Source organism: Ascaphus truei, chromosome 9 (genome assembly GCF_040206685.1).
Source record: "Ascaphus truei isolate aAscTru1 chromosome 9, aAscTru1.hap1, whole genome shotgun sequence".
Lineage (NCBI taxonomy): Eukaryota > Metazoa > Chordata > Amphibia > Anura > Ascaphidae > Ascaphus > Ascaphus truei.
The window spans coordinates 60367059-60387001 of NC_134491.1; the positions used below are offsets into that span (position 1 = coordinate 60367059).

Here is a 19943-nt window from a genome sequence, read left to right on the forward strand (position 1 = left end):
TTTTTCTCTTTCAGCACCGGAAGTTCTGGGCCCGGAGAAATACGACAAGTCATGTGACATGTGGTCACTCGGCGTCATTATGTATATTCTGTAAGTACACTGGTTGTTGTTTTTCTAAATAGAGTTACACATACAATTACATTTTGTGTATATGTATTTAAAAAAAAATACAATGTTGCGTTGTGAAATTATAAATATATATAGCGCAAGTACCGTCCGTATATCACAATCTGTCCTCTTTAAGCGGATTCATGATCCCTACAATTTCATCCAAACTGATTTTTAGTCTTCACTTCATTCTCCCATTCCACAGCCCCTCAGGAAGTCTTCAAAATGACACAGCTTGTAATATTTTTTCCCCTACGGAATGGGAATCGCGGTGTAGGGGGGAAGGGAGTTCTTAAGATACTTACCGGCTTAGTTAGTGGCTAGTGGTTTTACATCTCATTTACTTATTTTTTTTAAAATAAAAATGGGTGCCAAATCTCGCGGGTGCCGTGGGCCACTAGGGAAGCCGCAATGTCATCAGGGGGGTGATGTTGCGCCTTCCTATTGGATGACTGCTCTAATTATCCAAGAGGTAACAGGTAACTAAACCAGTAAGCATCTCGGGAACCAGTCGGTCACTAGAGCCTTAAATAGCGCAGTTAACCTCCGGAAATCCACCGGTACAAATTGTGTCCCGCATCCACATACATTTTTATTAGTATATAATACTCGGCATACGTACGAGACAGATGGGGAACACCCCGTACATCTTACCATGTTTGGTTCAAGGCACTTTCCAGTTTTGGTTAATGTGTTGGTAATAACTGGAAGCCACGTCAGAATATTAACTTTGTGACGATGTAAACTGTAACATTAACCGTCGTCCTTCTTCGTTTTGCTGAGCGAGCGTGCAGTATGCCAGACGGTGACAGTGGAGCCATGTGAAGGTCCTCCTTCATATAAATTGTAGTGAATCCCAAATTTGCATGCATTTCCCATAGTGATTTTTGAATGTCCGCTTTTCTGTCCTCGCCATATCCCATAGTTTTGCCCACCAAATACTGACCGTGGTATGTAGGGTTAACCTATTTTCTTTCTCTGCGCAATCAATGCCGTAGCCCAGGGGTCGGTAACTGGCGGCTCCCGAGCTGCATGCGGCTCTTTCTGCTCCTACTTGCAGATCTGTGCATGTTGCTGACGCCCAGCTGCTGCCTCACTATCCCGGCGGTGGCTGCAGGGGGCCCGGCCGGTGCTGGTCGGGCCTCTTGTTGCCGCCGAGCCCGACGTCTCCCCAGATGCTGGCCTGCTCTCCTGTACTGTCCCACGCCAGGGTCACATGTTTGTGCGCGCCGGAAGTGCATGATGCAACTTCCGACGCGAGCCAACATCACAGAGCCCGGCATGGGACACAGTACAGAGGAGAGGCAGGCCAGCATCTGGGGAGACGTCGGGCTCGGCGGCAACAAGAGGCCCGAACAGCACCGGCAGGGCCCCCTGCAGCCACCGGCAGGATAGTGAGGGAGAGTGGCAGCAGCTGGGGGTCGGCAACCTGCAGAGATTCCCCCCTCCCCCCCCCCCCCCGCAACCACCGGCAGGACAGTGAGGGAGAGAGGCTGTGTGTGTGTCTATGTTTTATATTTATATTTGGGGTGGGGTGGGGGGGCCGTGTTTGTTTGGGTGCGTGCTGTGTAGGTGTTTTTGGAAACAATGGAAAAGAACTAGATATAGGGACTTATTATTGTGAGATGCATTTTATTCCCCCACATATTTTGTCGTATGATAATGGTTATGCGGTATATACCTATATTATATATTATATATATTATATATTTAAATAGCTCTTCTTCCTTGAGAGGTTGCAGAACCTGCTGTAGCTGCTAAAAACATGCGGTTGATGAGTGTCTTAGTATCTTTTGATCCTGGACCCCACTCCAGCCACCACCCCAATTGCACAAATTCATGGCTCAAAGGGAACTCCACCTGGGTAATATTTTGGATTTCTCTAGCGATCCTGTTCCAGAACCTATTTATTGTGGGGCACGTCCACCACATGGGAAAAAAGATCCGCCCTACCACAGCCGAGCTTCCAACAGGTGTCTGGCAGGTCCAGACATATTTTAGACAGGGCAGCCAGCGAGTTATATACACGATATATATTTTATAGGATAACTGAATCAAGCTGGAGGCCATAGAGATTTTATTCATATCCTGCCAATCCTCAAACTCTATTCCGGCACCCAGATCAGTATCCCATTTTGAGCAGAGAGGACTTGCATCAGTTCCATAAATTAAATTGAGCTCCATGTATATTCTAGAGATTAGTTGTTTAATACTCGAGTTATAGGATGTTTTCCAGTGATTGTGTGTCCGGGAGGAATTGCGTTCTGATCCAGTGGCTCCATGTCTCAACTGAAAAGATTGAAAGCATGAGATCCTAACCTCCAATGTTTCAGATAGTTGTTGCATTGACATGCATGTTCCATTTATGAACCAGTCACTAAAGTATACAATTTTCCCTCTGTGTATCAGTCAGTAAGGTTCTGAAGTAAGGACTCAGATCATTGGATTCTAGTGTATGGAGTTAACCATTGAACCCTGCATAATTTTTATCCTCGGCCTATAGCAGTATTTAATAGCTGGACTAGCTAGACCATGTTTTTGACAGGATAGTCTATCTTTAGGTCTCAAGAAAAAGTAGTTTGGAGATTGGGGTCCCTTGAATAGCTAACTCCTGGAGTGTTGCCCAGTGACACTTTAATATGCCTACACTACCAATAACAAATGCCCTTTAGATGTGACGACCAGTAGTCCTTTTTAACGTGAGAGCGTGCCAGTTCCCCAACGGCTCGGGCGAGTGGAGTATGTCCCACCTGATCCTAGCCTTCTTTCCAGACCAGACAAAATCATTCTGTCCGGTCTTTTGGGATCTTAGAGTTTAATAGTGCTTAAAGCAGCAAAGTACCGACTTCTCTTCCAAATTTCCCAGTGCTAGCAGAATAGTATAATAAGCCTAACGGTTAAGTATTCGAATTGGTATAGGTGACATTACGCCCTCTTGCCGATGAACTGACCTCCTGCCCCTTCCTCCCTCCCTCCCTCCCTCAGGCTCTGTGGATATCCCCCCTTCTACTCCAACCATGGCCTGGCCATCTCCCCTGGAATGAAGAAGAGAATCCGCATGGGCCAGTACGAGTTCCCCAACCCAGAGTGGTCTGAAGTATCGGACGAAGGTGAGGGGGGGGGGGGGAAGACGGCTCCAATCCAATTCTTTTGCTTTCTCCTGCTCGTGCCCCCATTTTTTTTTTTTTTACCCGCACTCTTCTCTCTCGTGTGTTCACATTTTTTTTTACATTTAAGACTGTCCGCTATACAGCGTTGGTATTTGTAGGCATGGTATAGGTCCGGAGTCCCTCTGTCTGTACTCCGCCCCCCTTCCTTACCTTGTCTCCAGCCTCAAATGACTCGGCGGGGTCACGTGTCATCACGGTGCCATGGCAATGTGACGTCACGTGACCCTGCCGCGTTGCCTAAGACAGGGTAAGTGAAGTTGCAGAGGCCTTGTGCGATTTCCCTGGCATTTTATTTAAATGCCTTGGAAGAGCGTGGGGCCTCTGTAACCACCGCGCACCCTCTGGTACAAGTGAACTGGGGCTCCAGTCATTATAAATATTTAAGGGGTGCTGTAATGCTTTAAAGGCTGGAAACCTGTGTTGGCTTTGACATTGCTTGTCCGGGCCGATGACATTTGTCACTTTCTATCTCCAGTGAAACAGCTGATCAGAAATCTGTTGAAGACCGACCCAACTCAGAGGATGACCATCACGGAGTTTATGAACCACCCCTGGATAATGGTATGTGCTCTGACCAAAGGGGGTGTTGTAGGGGCAGCTGGCACCCAAAATGGAAGAATCCTCTTCTCAGCTTTTGCTGTAACCCCCAAATACAAGGGGCTTTGAACCCTGTTTTGGGCGATCTTTGGAATCTGGACCCTTTGTACACTGCACTGAGCCTGCAGGAACGATGTCTAGTCATTAGGGGGGGACCGCACAGTGCACACTTTGACGCTCCCTCTCTCCCCTTCCCAGCAGTCAATGCAGGTCCCTCCGACTCCTCTCCACACCAGCCGGGTCCTGAAGGAAGAGAAGGATTTATGGGAAGATGTTAAGGTAAAGATAGTGAGGGCATAATGGGTAACACTGGAGGCACTATCAACCCAGTGATATCCCCGTCTTCTCTCTCTGTCTCTCTTTCCACGCCTCATTTATCCTCTGTCTCCCACGCAGGAGGAGATGACCAGCGCCCTCGCCACCATGAGGGTGGATTATGAGCAGATCAAGATAAAAAAGATTGAGGACTCCTCCAACCCGCTTCTCCAGAAGAGGCGGAAGAAGATCACTCCACACGTAGCCAGTCACTGAGCTCGCTCTGCTGCTCTCTACGTCCGATAACTGTGCAAATCACGCCTTGTATTCTCTGCACCGGGTCAGTGTTAGCTGTAAACGGGGCGTCTTCCCCCTCTTAAGGTGCCACATTTATAATAGAGGGGGGCCACTCTGTAGGTTTAACACTTTCAGTGCCATTGTGTTGCTGGCCGGTCTGGTGCCCAGCCTGGGACCCATCGCGGTTTTTGTGGTCCTAAACTCCCATTTTTTTTTTTGTTTTGTTTTTTTTCTCTAGTCTGGAATGATTTTTTAAATATCATTAAGAACTTTTCTATTTTCGGAGAATATTCACAGTATATGTTTTTTTTTTTAATATATGTATATGAAAAGTATTTTTAAAATGGCACATGCCTGCAGGTTGGTTATGGAGGCGTGGGCAGAATGAGGAGATACGTATTGGAGTCTCCTCGCTTCCAAAATTAGGGCGCAAGGAAAGAAGAAAAGTGTAACAGATTCCCCAGAGCAGTGATTCCAGCCCCCCCCCTGGAAATGCAGTTAACCCCCCCTACTCTTCCCATTGGGAATAAAGGTTCTTGCAAAGCGTTGCCCTCTCCGGCAGCAATGTAAGGTTAGGTCGCGGGCTGAGCAATTTTTGGTGCCGGGAAATGTAAAACTGGACTAAGTATTACCTTATGCACTGACCACTGTGCCCTGCACGGGGTTAACCCTTTCGTTGCCGGCAATGCACGGAGAAGCCAGCTTTGCCCGCCCTGTGCCTAAATTGTACCCCCGTGGCTGTCGGGCCCCTCCCTCCGGGCAGTAAATGGCAGAAGTAATAGACTCCCTGGGTACCTCTGCCGCCTCTTAGCTTCAAGAACACAATGGCAGTCTCCTTTTTAAAAAATTTTTTTTAGCTCTTTGATTAGTGTAAATGTAGCGCTGTGAGTGCCCGGCGTGAATAAACGCCCGCTCTGAGGGTGTGTATAAATATATATATTTTTTGTTTCTTTACAAAAAGTCATTTCGATATTCGTTTGTCCCGTCTTGAACATGGCTCCGTGCCCTCTCCCTTCAGGTCCAGGGAGGCTGGAGGTCTCGGGCAGTGTAGTGGTTAAAGTGCCTGTGTGTGTGTGCTTCGAAGCTGCCTTAAATGCAACCAAATATCGCCTTTTTTATTTTAATTTTTTTTTGATATACTGTGGTTTTCGTCTCTTCTATATATTTTTTATTTTTTTGGGTGGGGGTGCCTTCTCGGGCACAAGAAGGGGTACGGGGGGCCACAATCTATTAACCACTTAAGCGCTGCAAGGTGTTGCTCCGCACCCTTTGTGCCAGAGAGCTTGGGATCCATCCTGGAAAATGCTTCTGTGCGGGCTGCTTTGAACACGGCAGCCCAGGCAGGGGTGTGTGCGCTCTCCCATATTATACCTTCTGCGATCATGAAGCTGGTCTCGTTACTTGGCCGATTTGGGAAACAAGAAAAAGATGAAGCCAATCTTCATTTTTATTTTCCTGTCCTGTAAAAAAAAATTTCTCTCCTCCTCGCGCGCTCTCTCCTCCTCGCGCGCTCTCTCCTCCTCGCGCGCTCTCTCCTCCTCGCGCGCTCTCTCCTCCTCGCGCGCTCTCTCCTCGCGCACCCTCCCGTTTTTATACCCACTTTGCTGATTTGAAAAAAATTTTTTTTAAACAGTTAGTTTGATCCTGGTTTTCCACTTGTGAAAAGCGAACCAGTCATTCTCTGTAATATAGCACACTAATGATATCTAACAGCAGGGTATCTAAAATAGAGCACCTCACCCCTAGATATCACTCTTTTTAAAATATCACTCTTTTTAACTGTATACATTGGCTACAAATGAAAAATACATTTGGTTGGTGAGGGGTGGGTGGGGTGAATTTTCCTCGGCACGGGTGGGAAGGGGTTAATGTTTATATTTAAAAAAAGCGACGACAAAAATATGATATATATATATTCCTTTTTTCTCTCTGCCTCATAAATGACTTCTGTATCTACAGCAGCGTTCTATTTTCCTGACAGTATGTCCCACCATGCAGCAGCCACCCCCATGCACCGTCAGGTATAATGATCTTTTGCGTTTTCAGGCCTGGATTAGATAATGTTACGATAATATGCTAGGACTCTTGTTTTCACATGATAAGCGCATTACTGAGTAAGATTTGGGGGAGGGCTAATTCTATTTTTGTAATTCAGACGCCTTAGAAATACCCTCGGTCTTTTTATTTTCTTTTGTCTGCTTGGAACGAGAGGGGTGGGGAGGAAAAGACTCTCGCCTCTTTCCCTCAGAATGCAATTTTATTTCCTCTGGAATTGTTGTAAAATTATAATTTTGTATGATCAAATTGTTTTACTAAACGGTTTTAATATTTGGAAAACTTGCGTGTGTATTGTCTTGGTTTATTTATTTTATTTTAGAAACCATACTCGCTTGTCTGTCTGCCTGTCTCTTGCCTGCTCGGTCAGTACAGGCTGGGTGTGAATATGGGCAGTGTTCTACAAATCCATTAAAATACAGGCCCGTGGCGACTGGATTTGACCCCGTGGCAACCTCCTCATGGCTGACACCAGGGCGGGATTGGGAGCGGGACTAGGTGGCGAGTAGATTTTTTGGATGATTTGTCAACCACTGGATATGGGGATAGAGTAAGAATGGGCACCAGAAACGTTTATAGTACAAACCAACTTAATTCACATCCGTTTTATAAGCCCCTCCATACAAGGACATAGCTCACGTTCGACATTAACTAGGGGCAAATCATAGTTACTGTGCTGCTTCCCTGCTACGCTGGATGCTTACTACATGCTTGTTTTCCTTAGTATTCACACACACACACACACACACACACGTTCCCAGCTAGCTCAAACTCCTACACCCACCACATCATGAATATATATATTTTTGTCTAAAAGAGAGCTACTCGATGTGGCAAATGTATACAACAAGACGGGTGCCCAATGCTACATCCGATTGACAAAACCATCTATGGTAATAAGTATAAAGTTTAAATACTTCAATAATAGTAATTACTTGGTTATTTAGTTAAACCCTTTGGCCAAAGTGTCGTAAGCCTGCATACCAAACGTCAAGGTATAACCAAAAATGCAGGTCCTTCACCACTAAAACGGTGAACCCTTCCTTTTACCTCTGTATGAGGGGAAGCATTCAGAGAAGAAACTAGGTTATCAGTGGTGAATTGTTCTTGTTTATTTGTGAAGCTATACAGAGCTATGTATATTACATAAAGTCACGTACAGGTGAGGACAAACCTGCACAAACAGATACAGAGTTAATGAGGGCCCTGCTCCTGAGGGCTTACACTGTATGGAATGAGGTGGATGTCGAGTTATTGCAGTGAACTAATGACATGCAGGCCACAATCTCTTCACACCCTTCTAATGATGTTGCTTTAACACGCACAAGTCTGATGTAAATGTGGAGATAGTTGGTAAACAATTTATTTGGGGGCTGTTCATATAGTTTAGTGGAAGGCTGGTTACTCAAGGCGTCAAATATGCAATTTCTGCATTAAGATCACGAATGTATAATGGAGTCTGTTCTGAAATTCTACCACCAGAGGGTGCCAGAGACTTCATGTTGGCTTTGAGATGAGTAGAGATTTAGTTACAGTACTGTAACGACACGCTCGACTGCTGTGCGGAATACTGCATCTTATAATCCACTAGCTGAGAGACCCGGCGTTGCCCGGGATGTAAATGCGTCATAGGTAGTGTTATTTCGTGGAACAATAGGTGAGTATTTGTTGTAAAGGTTGGATAATAATGTTGAAAAGAAAGATGGAAGAAAATGTAATACGATGTTGTGTAAAAATGGTTTATTGTAAACACACCACAGTACAATGTATATTTTGGTGACATAAGTGACGTGAAAATGTGAGGCGTGTGTCCTGCTAGGGTGTGAGTGTGTGTGAGGCGGCAGGTGGGTGTTCAGTACGGGTGGCGCGTGGGTAGTGAGTGCTGGCTGTGGGTGGGGGTCCTGCTAGGGTGTGAGGCGGCGGGTGTGTGGCGAGTGCGGGTGACAGCTGGTCAGTGATATTGTTGCGTAGGGGCAGGATGCGGCGAGTGTGTGGGGTGGGTGGGAGGCGGCAGGTGTGTGTCGAGTGTGGCGGGTGTCTGTTGAGTGCGTGCGGCGGCTGTGTGGCGCAGGGGTGTGAGCGGTGGGTGGGCGAAAGGCGTTGAAGGAGGGGTGGTGGGGGGCGGAGGAGGGGAGGTGAAGGGGGGCGGAGGGGTGGTGAGGGAAGGTGAGGAGGATGGGTGGTGAGGGGGGGCGGAGGGGAGGTGAAGGGGGGGAGGTGGAAGGGAGGGGAAGGGGGGTGAGGGGATGTGGAAGGGAGGGGAAGGGGGGTGGTGGGGGATGGTGAAGGGGGGGAGGTGAAGGGTGGAAGGGAGGGGAATTGGAGTGAGGGGAGGTGAAGGGGGAGGTGTGAGGGGGGGTGGTGGGGGATGGTGAGGGGAGGTGAAGGGGGCGGAGGGGAGGTGAAGGGGGGGGGGGGGAGGTGGAGGGGAGGTGAAGGGGGGGAGGTGAAGGGTGGAAGGGAGGGGAAGGGGGTGGAAGGGAGGGGAAGGGGGGTGAGGGGAGGGGAAGGGGGGTGAGGGGAGGTGAAGGCCGCTCACTCACCCGTCCGGCCGCTCACTCACCCGTCCGGCCGCTCACTCACCCGTCCGGCAGCTCCCACGTGGATCTGAGGCGGGAGGCAGCGTGTTGTGGCCGCTCCCCCGCTGTGTTCCGGGCGCGCTCGCTCACTCCGCTCCCCCGCTGACTGTAGCGGCGCCGGGGGGGGGGGTGGAGGGGAAGTGAGTGAGGGGAGGTGAAGGGCGCTCCCTCACCCGTCCGGCCGCTCCCTCACCCGTCCGGCAGCTCCCTCACCCGTCCGGCAGCTCCCTCACCCGTCCGGCAGCTCCCATGTGGATCTGAGGCGGGAGGCAGCGTGTTGTGGCCGCTCCCACGCTGTGTCCCGGGCGCTCGCTCCCCCGCTGACTGTAGCAGCGGCGGCGGGGGGGGGGGGGGGAGCGCGGGAAACAGGGAGACCGGCAGGTAAGAGAGCGGGAGATGTGCTGCTAACACTGTGAGCCCCGCTAAAGTGTGTGTGTGTGTGTGTGTGTGTTTTGTGTGTGTGTGTCTCCTTCACTCCGCCTCAGGCCAATGAGAGGTGTGCGGGTGCGGGCTGGCCAAGGGAGCAATCTCATTGGCCTGGCCCAAGGTCCAATGAGATTGCCGCTAGGGACACGGGGAGGGACACAGGGAGACACATACAGACACGGACACATAGGACACTTTCAGAAATATATAGTAAGATAAAGGGTGGTAACTTCAACACTTCTAATGCTTTTAGAATTAATACTAAGATGGTGTGTGTGATTTTACGCGGATATGTCCCAGGCACAGCAATGCTGCCTTAACACCCCCCCCCCCCCCCACACACCCTGTAGTGGATAGGGAGAGGCAGGATTAGGATACACAGCGTGCCTGTTATTTTGCAAGAGTGGCTCATAACAGAAACCGCCGACCCATGCTGCAGGCTTTAGGAAGGTAGATACTCAGTCCTTGTATGGAGGCTGGGATGGTAGATACTCAGCACTTGTGTTCTAACCACGTCATGTGATTGCTCCAGGCCAGGACCTTGCGGGACCCCCAGCACTGATGATATTATTATAGTAAGGTAAATTGCTAAACGAAAGACACTTCATGATGTTATTTGCCCCTGTGAGGCTTGGTTAAGCTTTTTGGGAGAAAAAACAAACAAAAAAAACCCACCACAAATAAACTAACAATCCCACTACATTTTTGACCATTTCACATGTCTATAGTCAGGGACATCTCTCCTGAGAAGCTTGCACTCTAATGTGACCTGAGGCCCAGGCAGAAACTTCCTGGATTTACTGAGGCGAGTACGTATAACCCCACTGATGTCAAGTTTCTTGGCCTAAAAATCAGGTCCCGTAGTCTGACAGTTTCTGGGTTTGGTTTGATGATGGGGGTGTACCCAATACCACTATATGATTCATACATAGAGGAGCTTGGTAACACAGGTGGCTTTCTCTGGTACATGCTGTTCTTGTACAAACCATGAATCTCACCACACGTATGTTACTCACACGCAGTGTGCGTGTCGCCCCAGTGCTGACAAAGGGAAACTAATGTCCCCTCGCCCTTCAATGGAACATGCTGCTCTGTATAGTGGGGTGGAGTATAATTAGATGCTGCTCTGTATAATGGTAGGGTGTATCTGCTGCTCTGTACAATGGGAAGGAGTACTACAAGCAAAAAGAGGGATGTCCCCGCACACACACGGGTGAAAAGCGAGTACAAGAAAAATCTGGAAGAATGCAATAATTTATCATCTTAACAAAGCATAGAGTGTGTGTGTGTGTGTGTGTGATGTCAATGACATTTAGATTATTTGTATAATCCGTCCGTCTGAAAACGTCTACACAATAAACTGCATGTTGATATAGCTAACACACGGAGAAAGTCTAGGGACTAAAAAAAGGTGAGATGTTGGGGGGGGGGGGGGATGAGGGGATGGGGGAGGGGGTGGGGGATGAGGGGATTGGGGGTGAGGGGGATAAGGGGATGGTTTTTTTTTTTTTTTTTTTAATCAGTTCGGCACTATGAAAAAATACTTGTAGCATTTAAAAAAAATAAAATAAAAAAAGAATGTTTTAAAGATATTTTTAATGTTTCTAATGTAGGAAGCATTTCCAAAGTGACAGCCCCCTTCCCCTTCTGATAGGCTCTGGCTCTAGAGCCCCGCCCTCTCTCTAGCAGTGCACCAATTGTATCGAGTAACTGCCCAGTCACATAATATTCCAGGAACTACATTGCCCAAAATGCTGTGCAAGAACTGAGTTAAATAACCCTGAACAAGCGATTGATCACAGGAGAACGGATCGATCTGCAGCTTAGCTAATCACTTTTCATCGTGCATATTGTATTGATGCACATATTGAATGGGGAAAAAAATATATTTTATATATTTTAAACAGCAGCTTGAACTGCAGCTTTAAGTTAGAGCGCTTCCTTTATATGTTATATAGCTAGTGAGGGTAAACAAAATGATTTAAAGATTTACATAAGAGTAGACGACTGATCAAAAGTGTGGCAACTACAATCTAATGCTGGAAAGTGCAAAATAATGCAAATCGGTCACAAAAATTCAAAGGCAGAATACAGGCTTAATAGAGGAAAAGAACCTGAGTAATTATTTCAGCTGACTTAAATGTAGGTGAATAATGCAACAAAGTAATGGGGAAAGCTAGCAGGATGTTAGGATCCACTGTATAGCGCAGGGGAGCACAAACTAAACGTATGATTGAAACTTTCGAATACATACAGGGTTTTAAAGCTGCAGTTCAAGCTGCCGTTTTAAAAAAAAATATATATATTTTTCCCCATTCAATATATGCATCAATAGAATCTGCACACTGACAAGTGATTAGCTAACAGTAGGAAGGATCCGAAGATTCCAGCGGTGCACAGCTTGTAGAGATGAGAGACCAGCAAGGTGTAGATTAAAAATGAAATTTTATTGAAAAAACATATGGTATGGGGGACACACTCTGACGCGTTTCGGACCTGCGTGGTCCTTAATCATAGAGCTTAATCATAGATTCATGTACTAAGCACTGGGTCCAATACCTAAAAAGTTATGGTTATAGGCTGACTCCACAACAAAATAAGGATTTTTATTATCTACTGAAGTTCTGAACGAGATTGAGCACTGTTTTTGGGACTCTTGCCCCATAACTACATACAAGTGATTAGCAAAGCTGCAGATCAATCCGTTCTCCTGTAATCAATCGCTTGCTCAGTGTTATCTAATTCAGTTCTTGCACAGCATTGTGGGCAAAGTTGTTCCTACAAACGAAATTGGGCACTAGCCACTAGGAATTTGAAGAAAGCTACTGACAAGAACACCTTGCTTTTGGCTACTAGCCATCATCCTACTACTCTAAAAACAGGTTTGCCATACTCCCAAATTCTACGGATAATAAGAATCGCCAGTGACCCGCTGGAACTGGATCAAGCACTTATGGACATGAAAGACCGTTTCCTGGAGTGTGGGTATGGATACAAGGAGATCTCAATGGCGCTGGAACAGGCAAGAAGTTGTGACAGAAACATCTTGCTGAAAACACATAGTAACAAAACCTTGGTGCTGACCTTCCTCAGGCTGACCCCACTATCAAGTACGCGACTAAACCAACATGGTCTGACAAGGCCAGCGGGGGTTCACAAATGCCATGGGTGTGTGAACTGTCCATATCTGATTCTAGGGAACTCATTCACACATCCACACAACGGCAATCGCATCAACATCGAGGAATTCTTGAATTGTGAATCAAAATTTGTGGTTTACTTTATTCGGTACCCCTGTGGACTATACTATGTGGGCAAAACCATGAGGATGATGAAAGAACGGCTGAGTCTTCACAGGTCAGCTTTCTGGAAAGCACTTGCAGATACGGAGGACAAGGAGGATCTTATCCACCAACCTGTGGCCAGACATTTTAAGGAGAAAAAACATGGACTAGCAACACTCCGCTGCATGCCTATCATCCAAGCTCATGCACCTTGAAGAGGAGGTGACCGGAATAAAGTGCTCCTACAGCTTGAAACGAGCATGATCTTCAGCCTGGACACTCTGGAGTCCTCGAGGATTGAACGAGGATTTCAAGCTTGGCTGTTTCCTATAATGGGCTCTCGTGGACTCATCATCTTCTGATAATAGGATTATCGGTTTTCCATAGCAGAACAATTGTGCATTGAGGATCAGGTGGTTGCCAATCTGGTCTACATCTTCGATAACTTGGAGAAGGAATTTTCCCAGGAGGCAGGTGAGGACCAGAGAAGGGCTCTGTCTCATGACTTGACTATGAATCAGGAGGACCATGTTTATCCTTTATTCAGGATTATTTTTCCCTATGCTCAATAGAGATAACTACTCGTGTTACGCATGTACCTTAGTAATGTTTTTAGCTCCTTGTGACCTGTTCTGTGGGGGTTCATACATCATGATCACTACACCACTATGCTTCATACAGGTTGACAGTATTTTTACATATATTGTCCTGGTATTCACAGGTATGTGTACTAGCGACCATAGAAACCCTTTGGGTCTCCAATTAATACTTGTTGAGCATTCCCAGATATTTGCATTCATATGTTGTGTGGTGACATGATCAGGCTCTCTGTGATCCTGCCCCCTCTGGCCCTATCAATCTGGACATTATGCTAATATCCCTCTGGCACATCACGTGATCCAGCTACGTCATTAATATGTGTTTATATGTTGTAGTTTCCCTGCACTATTTAGAGCACTGTTAGGTTATTTCTCACTAGGTGCTAGTTGTTTTTGACTTATCCGCTATGTACTGTATATAGTATTCCTAGCTATTAGGGCTCCTCCACTCTAACCCACATGCCTTAAGCCCGGATCGGGACTTAGAGACAGCTCATGCGCATGCGCGGGTGAACCAAGATGGCTGCCGCGTCTCTTGGGTGCCTAGCAACGCTTGTCATTAGCCTCGCAATGCGCGATTCATACAGCAGTTTCTTTAAACCTACTGCGCATGCGCGACAGGGTTCTCAGTATCTCATAATGGCTGTTCAGATTCAAATCCCCAAGGTAGGCTGTTTAGGCGGGCTTTTGCCAGGTTTAATTGATTAACTAATTGTTTGATTGCTTGCAATCACTGTTGATAAGCCACACTTGTTTGATGGGGTGTATATATGTGTGCACACTTTTTTGATGGGGTGTATATATGTGTGCACACTGTCTTCCACTCACTGCACCACCTTGAGAGAGGTCCCGTTGCGGGACTGGAATGTCGGTTTTTTGTGTAATTTTTCTCAATACAAAAACTTGTTTACCTACTTACCTGAGTGCTGCCCTTTGATTTTGCAATTACCGTGTTCGACAAATCAGCAAAAAATCTACACGCCCCCAACCCCGCTTTAAAATAAAACATGAATAAAATCCATTTAAACGACAAATATATTTATTGTATTACATTATACTACAGTGTGTGTGTGTGTGTGTGTGTGTGTGTGTGTGTGTGTGTGTGTGTGTATGTCGGATCTAGAAATAAAAGCCAGGTGTGAATGACTAGTTTCCTGAACCCCTTAATCAGTGTCTGGATGCCCCCGGTTCACAAAATCTAAAGCAGCAATCCCGCCTGGGATCTTACTTGATCCGTAGTCCCTCAATGTCCAGGTACCTCATTCCCGCAATGTTATACCTGTCTTCTGGGTTAGGGGGGGTTCCGATGTCTTTCGTGTGAAGCTTGAGTCAGATCTGGAAGAAACCAGAATAGGTTATTTCGGTGTAGTATAGGGCAGTTAAGATATATAGGGTAAATAAAAGATCCAGAAACAGAGTGAGAGACAGACACAGGGAGAGAGAGTGAGAGAGAGTGGGGGCGAGAGGCAGGGGGGGGAGACGGGGTGATTGGGTGGAGTGACTGGGTGATGGGGTGATGTGACACTCCTGTAATCCTACACACACTCTCCCACGCATACACACTATCCCACACACCCATATACACACACACACCCATATATACACACACACACACACACAGACCCATATACACACACACACAGATCCATATACACACACAATCACACAATCACACAGACCCATATACACACACACACACACACACACACACACACAATCACACAGACCCATATACACACACACAGACCCATATATACACACACACACACACACACACACACACCCATATATATATACACACACACACCCAGACCCATATACACACACACACACCCAGACCCATATACACACACACACCCAGACCCATATACACACACACCCATATATATACACACACACACACACACACCCATATATATACACACACACACACACACACACACACACACACCCATATATATACACACACACACACACACACACACACACACACACACCCATATATATATATATATATATACACACACACCCATACACACGACAGGGGTAAGAAGAGGAAAGGCCGCGCGACCGAGCACCACAACCCCCCCCTCCCATCTCCCGGCCTGCTCGGGCAGCCACAGGACCGTGGGGAAGAGGAGACCAAGGAGGTAGGGGGGGTGGGGGGTGGGGGGAGGGGGGGGGGAAAACAGCCCCGCTACCATCTCCAGCCCCGCTACCATCTCCAGCCCCGCTACCATCTCCAGCCCCGCTACCATCTCCAGCCCCACGCGGGACCGGGGAAAGAAGGGGGGGGGACCCCCACTACCATAACTCGCGGCGCGAGTATCGGGGAAGCGGCGCGGGACCGGGGAGAGAAGGGGGGGGGACCCCCACTTCCATCACTCGCCCTACGGCGTGAGTATCGGGGGGGAGGGGGTGAAGCGGGGAAACACCTTGGCTCGCAGGGAAGGAGCAGAGGGGCCAGAGGATTGGAGAGTACTTACTCTGCAACATAACTCCGGCCAGAAAGAATGGCCGCTCGTTGGGGGCGGGCTCATGTAGAGCTTGGCCGCGCGCCCACAATGCCTGGGAGCGCGTGCCAATCAGCTGTCAGGTAGGCGGAGTTTTTTTTTTTGTCGAACAATAAATATATATATATATATATATATATATATGTAGAGGTAGTCTTCGCTATCCAACGTTTCACTTTACAAGGAATGGCATATCCAACGCAACCCTATGGGCCGTTTTCCGACACCTGAATGCGTTATCCGACGTTCACCGCCACTGATTAACACGGGACTCACTTTACAACGGTTTCACTATCCAACGCTACTTCCAGAACGGATTCCGTTGGATAACCGAGGACCGCCTGTATATAGAAATGACAATGAGGTAAGGCGCTCCTGTAGATAAGCAAACCCAAGGTGTCACTGATGTTTATATACATAACAGTACCCAATATGAAATAAAACATTGAGAGAATTACATTGCCGCCCAAAGAGCTTACAATCTAAAAGGCTTGCGTCGAGACAGAGCGGTTGGAAATGTAAGTGCTTCTGTGTTTCTTAGTCTTTGTCACTTGTGTAATGCGCTTTAACCCCAGAATGTAGCTGCCTCGTCTCCCCTAGTTCTGCTAAAGAAAACCGTCCCCTTTCACACCACGTAACCAAGAAAATCTCTGCCCAGCGAGCGCAGTTTCAGTTTTCTGAAATCCGGTTTACGAGGTCTCTCAGGCAAGCGCTGCTCGTGGTCAGTTTTTCAGTAACACCGCACCACGTTAGGGGTTAATGCGACCAGAGGAAGGATGTGGCACACGATTACAGGTCACAGAAGGCTTGAGTCCCTGTAGCAGACGCAGTGAGAATGGAAACGCATGAGGTTTGTATCTGTATCAGTCCCCCTCTGCCACGCGAAATCAAACAAGCTTGTAGAAGGCGACACACTCCGAGTATGCTCATTTGTATGTCATTACCCAGAATCCCTGGCTGCAATAAGAGCAGAGATAATGGGGACAGACAGGGTTGCAGACCTGTCTGAGATATGGAAAAGTACCCACAAGCGTTTTTTTTATTTGCTGCACTTCTTCTAAAGAGTCTGCCCCATCTAATTGTATTATTTTGGTTTTCTTGTTTTGGGAAGGAAGGGAGACAGGAACAAAAAAAGATGCAAATATATTTCTTTATTTCCCTTTTCAGCCTTTGTGTAAAAAGAAAAAACACAATTAACCCGTTCTCTGCCAGAGAGACATAGTCCCATCTTTATTAACCAGTGCTATTCCACAAGACCCCCTGCCGGCGCATGAAGTACCATTACAGACCATACAAGCGAAAGAATTGTCAAGTGTCTCAGGTTGCTGGAAGGATGGAATAGCACTGCAGAGAAAATAGAGATGGGGGGGAGGGGGAACCGTGACAGAGAGGAGACAATGACATGCAGTGCTGTTAACCACTTCACTGCCAGAGTTCTAACACATTGCTAACTCCTCCAGCCCCTATATCCCTGATGTTTATATGAAGCTACTTCAGGACTGTCAGGGAACCTCTTTTCCTGCCCTCCCCACACTGCATCAGTTGATGCAAGTTCATGACTAAGAGTATAAGCGAAGGTCCTTTAAAAAAAGAAAGGAAGGTTAAAACTTTCATAATAACTGTAGAAATTAAAAAATGTTGAAAGGTTTGTGATCCGGTGACTTGCAAAATGTGCCCTCGTTTTGGGTTATAATCACGAGTCAGGCAATGAGCTAACAGCCAAACCGTTGTGCACTATAACTAGTACATCACATAGTTCAAACTTTTTTTTGTTAATCCTTCAACCTTATTAGTGCCCTTAAGACGTACCCGGTCCATGGTGGTCACTTGCTCGTTTTCTAAGGGTCGATCGGACAGATTCGAACGGACATGGAGTTCCCGTCACTTCCGTTTCCTGTGCCCGGGGACCGGCCGAGTTATGTCATTGCCCCAAGCGCTATCACATGATGCGGAGGGGCCGGCAGATCCCCAGTACTGAAAAGGTTAAAGTATATATTTTTCTCCTGAGTCTCCGGCATCATATCATGACCTCTTACTTCCTGTATATGGAAGATGCCCCCATCTTCTGCCATGCTGGAACCTAACTTCTGGAACTCTCTGCTTCCTCCTTTATACCTCTTATGACACATGTAGCGGTGTTTCCCCCACACTCTGGGAGATCCCACTGTTACCAGGTGTATGGTGCATGCTACCTGTTGGCTCACAGAATGCTGAGTGGTCTGCCGATGGTTGTGGGGACTGCAGGACAGGCTTCTGAGGTGGCAGCACTAGGGGACGTCGTGGAGGAGGCCTGGCTGAGCAGTCTGCCGGCTGGGGCGGGAAGAAGAGGTGCAGCCTGGGTTCTGGTGAGGCAGGCTAGTCGGAAGGCGAAGGTGGCGCAGAGAGGTCAGCATAGGTTGTAGGTGGTCTGGAGAGGGCTGCGGCGGCCAACTGGTGCTTTGACGAGGCGGCGGAGTGACGGTGCGAGGTGGGAACTCAGCGGAGCCAGCCTACATGTGGCTTTAGGCAGCGGCCTAGGAGATGACTCAGGCCTGGGAGCAGGAAGGATGGCAAGGGACAGGGGAACCCCAGCAAAGGGGGAGCAGGGGGAACCCCAAGTGAGGCGGGTGACCTGTAGAGGGGAGTGAGGGAGCCAATACCTAGGTTGGCAGTTGAGGGGAAGGTGACTGACTGGGATGGCAGCAGGGGGTGGGAGTGCCAGGAGAGTAGGTTGCACCTGGTCAGCAGGGGCGTAGCCAAGGAGGCTTCCAGCGGGGCTGACTTTGGTGACAAGGGGGGAGTGGGGCTCAGGGCAGAGACAGGACTGGCGAGGCTTCATGGCGTCGCGTGACAAGGGACACTTTGCATCCGGTGGCAGCAACAGGACAGCTGGACTTCCGCTCGGAAGGAGCGGTCACACAGGATCCGCGGTCTTGCAGGGGCCAGCGACATTATTTTGCACGTTCAAGGATGTAATGGTGTCCTGGTGTAAGAGTGGCAGTGCGGGGAGGGGAGCACGGGAGCATGAGTGGGGTCAGTATCTGGGGCGGTAAGTGGGGGGTTCCAGGCGGGACAGCGACCAAAGCTGTAGTTGGGGTCAAGCCTGTCGCCACAGTGCTGGGTAGGTACTGGGGGTGGTGGCTTCGGAGAAGGCTGTAGACAGCTGCGGGGAAAGCAATGATGGCGAGAGTAGCAGATAGGAGCTATCATAACACTTATTTCTGAGCTTACAAGTTCGTTGCTTTTGTCGCAGGTGATAAAAGAGAAAATATGGAAATGGGAGTAAAACGGAAATAGCCATGTTAGTCCAGTTGCGATAGTGCAGAATAAATGAGTACTTCAGTATTAGGTGATACCTTTTTTGTTTGGACTAACAATTTATGTCATAGGACAAACGTTCGCGAGTTCTCCACTTTTCCTTAGGTCGGCAATACTGGTTACAAAGGAATCTATTGCTAAAGAAGGGGTTAGGAGAGCAGGAAAAAACCCCAAAAAAACAGAGATGTAGATAAGGTAGGGTGAGAAAGGGGTCTGAAGACATTGGAAGTGTAATAAAATGGTGATAAGGAACAGCATGGAGGGGGAAGGGGATGCCGTGGAGGGGAAAGGTGTGGATAAGCACATTGGCAGAGAGACAGGCAGGATAATTACAAACAATTATATTAGTGTGTGAGAAACCCCATATCCGCATTAAGTACTCTTGTTTTGGTGTCAAAGAGTCTTATCATTCTGAGAAATGTGAGTATGTAGATATTCTTTCTCTGCTTCCTGATTTCAAGGAGCATGCGAAGGCTAGGTCCCCTGCGCCGCACATCAGTCACTAACCTCAATAAGTCAGGGCCCACTGTCTTCTCGTGTGTTGGCTCACGCAGTGCGATGGCGCGTCAGCCAGCAGGGGAGACAACACGGTTGTGTTCCCATGCAGCGATGTGGTTACATGGTGCGCTGGGAGCCAATAGCAGGGCAGATAGCTTGGACCAATGGGAGCGCTTTGAGCTGCTGGGCTGTGCTTTGTGTTGTACCTGACGTCATGGCCGCACCCCACCCCCTCTGTTTTGCCCCCCCCCCCATGGAACACCTT

The 19943-nt window shown here is 47.9% G+C and overlaps 1 protein-coding gene across 2 annotated transcripts in view; it reads left to right on the forward strand.

Moving 5' to 3' along the window:
- MAPKAPK2 (MAPK activated protein kinase 2) overlaps nucleotides 1-6764 on the forward strand; it is a 28117-nt gene extending 21353 nt beyond the window's left edge. Inside the window, exons 6-10 of one of the 2 annotated variants that reach the window (XM_075615186.1) lie at nucleotides 15-90; nucleotides 3094-3218; nucleotides 3754-3839; nucleotides 4074-4154; nucleotides 4272-6764. In XM_075615186.1, the coding sequence (XP_075471301.1) occupies nucleotides 15-90; nucleotides 3094-3218; nucleotides 3754-3839; nucleotides 4074-4154; nucleotides 4272-4406 (503 nt within the window). In that variant the 3' untranslated portion in view covers nucleotides 4407-6764. The remainder of the gene's footprint in view (nucleotides 1-14; nucleotides 91-3093; nucleotides 3219-3753; nucleotides 3840-4073; nucleotides 4155-4271) is intronic. The other variant, XM_075615187.1, reaches the window with a different exon arrangement.
- The last annotated feature ends 13179 nt before the right edge of the window (nucleotides 6765-19943 follow it).